This window comes from Seriola dumerili, unplaced genomic scaffold (assembly GCF_002260705.1).
Source record: "Seriola dumerili isolate Sdu_G_001 unplaced genomic scaffold, Sdu_1.0 BDQW01000433.1, whole genome shotgun sequence".
Lineage (NCBI taxonomy): Eukaryota > Metazoa > Chordata > Actinopteri > Carangiformes > Carangidae > Seriola > Seriola dumerili.
In genome coordinates this window covers 1-1,051 of record NW_019174688.1, presented here as the reverse complement: position 1 = coordinate 1,051, position 1,051 = coordinate 1, and the positions used below count along the sequence as shown (strand labels likewise).

Below are 1,051 nucleotides of genomic sequence, written 5' to 3'. Positions count from 1 at the left end.
CCAGAACCACAGAAATATACGTAAGGCATCTTATGTGAGTCTAGGTGTTTGGTTACTGGCTCTGATTCTCAGTGCTCCATACTTTGTCTTCAGGGATACTTTTACGTATAGTGATGACACCACCCTCTGCTTCAACAACTTTGTTCTTTCTGATGATTCTGAAACAGGAAAGTTTCGACATCAGGCCATGGCCATCACCAACTTCCTCCTGGGATTTGTTGTTCCCTTCACTGTCATTGTCTCCTGTTACACTGTGATAATCCATCGTCTCAGGAGGAACCGCAACCTGGCCAGCAAATCGAGTCGCCCCTTTAAGATCATCGCTGCTGTTATCACCACTTTTTTCCTGTGCTGGACTCCTTTTCACATCATGCGTCTATTAGAGTTGGATCATCACACGCGTTCTAAAACATCCGGCTATGTCCTCTCTATTGGTCTGCCTATAACCACCAGCTTGGCCTTTCTCAACAGTTGTCTGAACCCACTGCTGTATGTGTTCATGGGCCAAGATTTTAAGGACTTAGTTCGCAAATCCATCCTGAAAATATTGGAGACTGCCTTCCAGGAAGAGGTTTCTCACTCATATACTCACACAAACTTAACGGTCACCAGTCGGAGTAAAGACATGTCAGTTTCAGATGTTCAGGTATAAGGTTGTTCACGACATGAATAAACAAATACTGTAACTGTATACAGGAAATAATTTTCATACAAATGTAGCATTTTTTAACAGCTTTCCCATTATGTCCTGTTCTTCTGATGAGTTCCATTAAGTAACACTTATAATAAATGTGTTTTTATTTGTTTCATTTTTTCNCTTTCCAAGAGACTTGAGCTGAAGCCTCAGTATCAGTTTATGCTTTCGATGCAGGAAGTGGTGAATCTGTAGTATCTTATATTTATCTTTTATTAAATGTGCTATTTTGAAACAGATGTATATTTTAATCTCTTGATTCGTGTGGAAAAATTCTTTCAAAATCTTATTCTCACATAAATTGTAGTTGTAACATTCGTGGCTACCTTTGTATGAAACATATTTGAAACTGATAAC

At 39.0% G+C, this 1,051-nt stretch overlaps 1 protein-coding gene across 1 annotated transcript in view; it reads left to right on the top strand.

Annotated features, from left to right (window-relative positions):
* The window catches only part of LOC111234023 (chemokine-like receptor 1), a 12,786-nt gene extending 12,017 nt beyond the window's left edge, over positions 1–769 (top strand). Inside the window, exon 3 of the mRNA XM_022761916.1 lies at positions 5–769. Within this exon, the coding sequence (XP_022617637.1) occupies positions 5–652 (648 nt within the window). The 3' untranslated portion in view covers positions 653–769. The remainder of the gene's footprint in view (positions 1–4) is intronic.
* Positions 770–1,051: the final 282 nt, after the last annotated feature.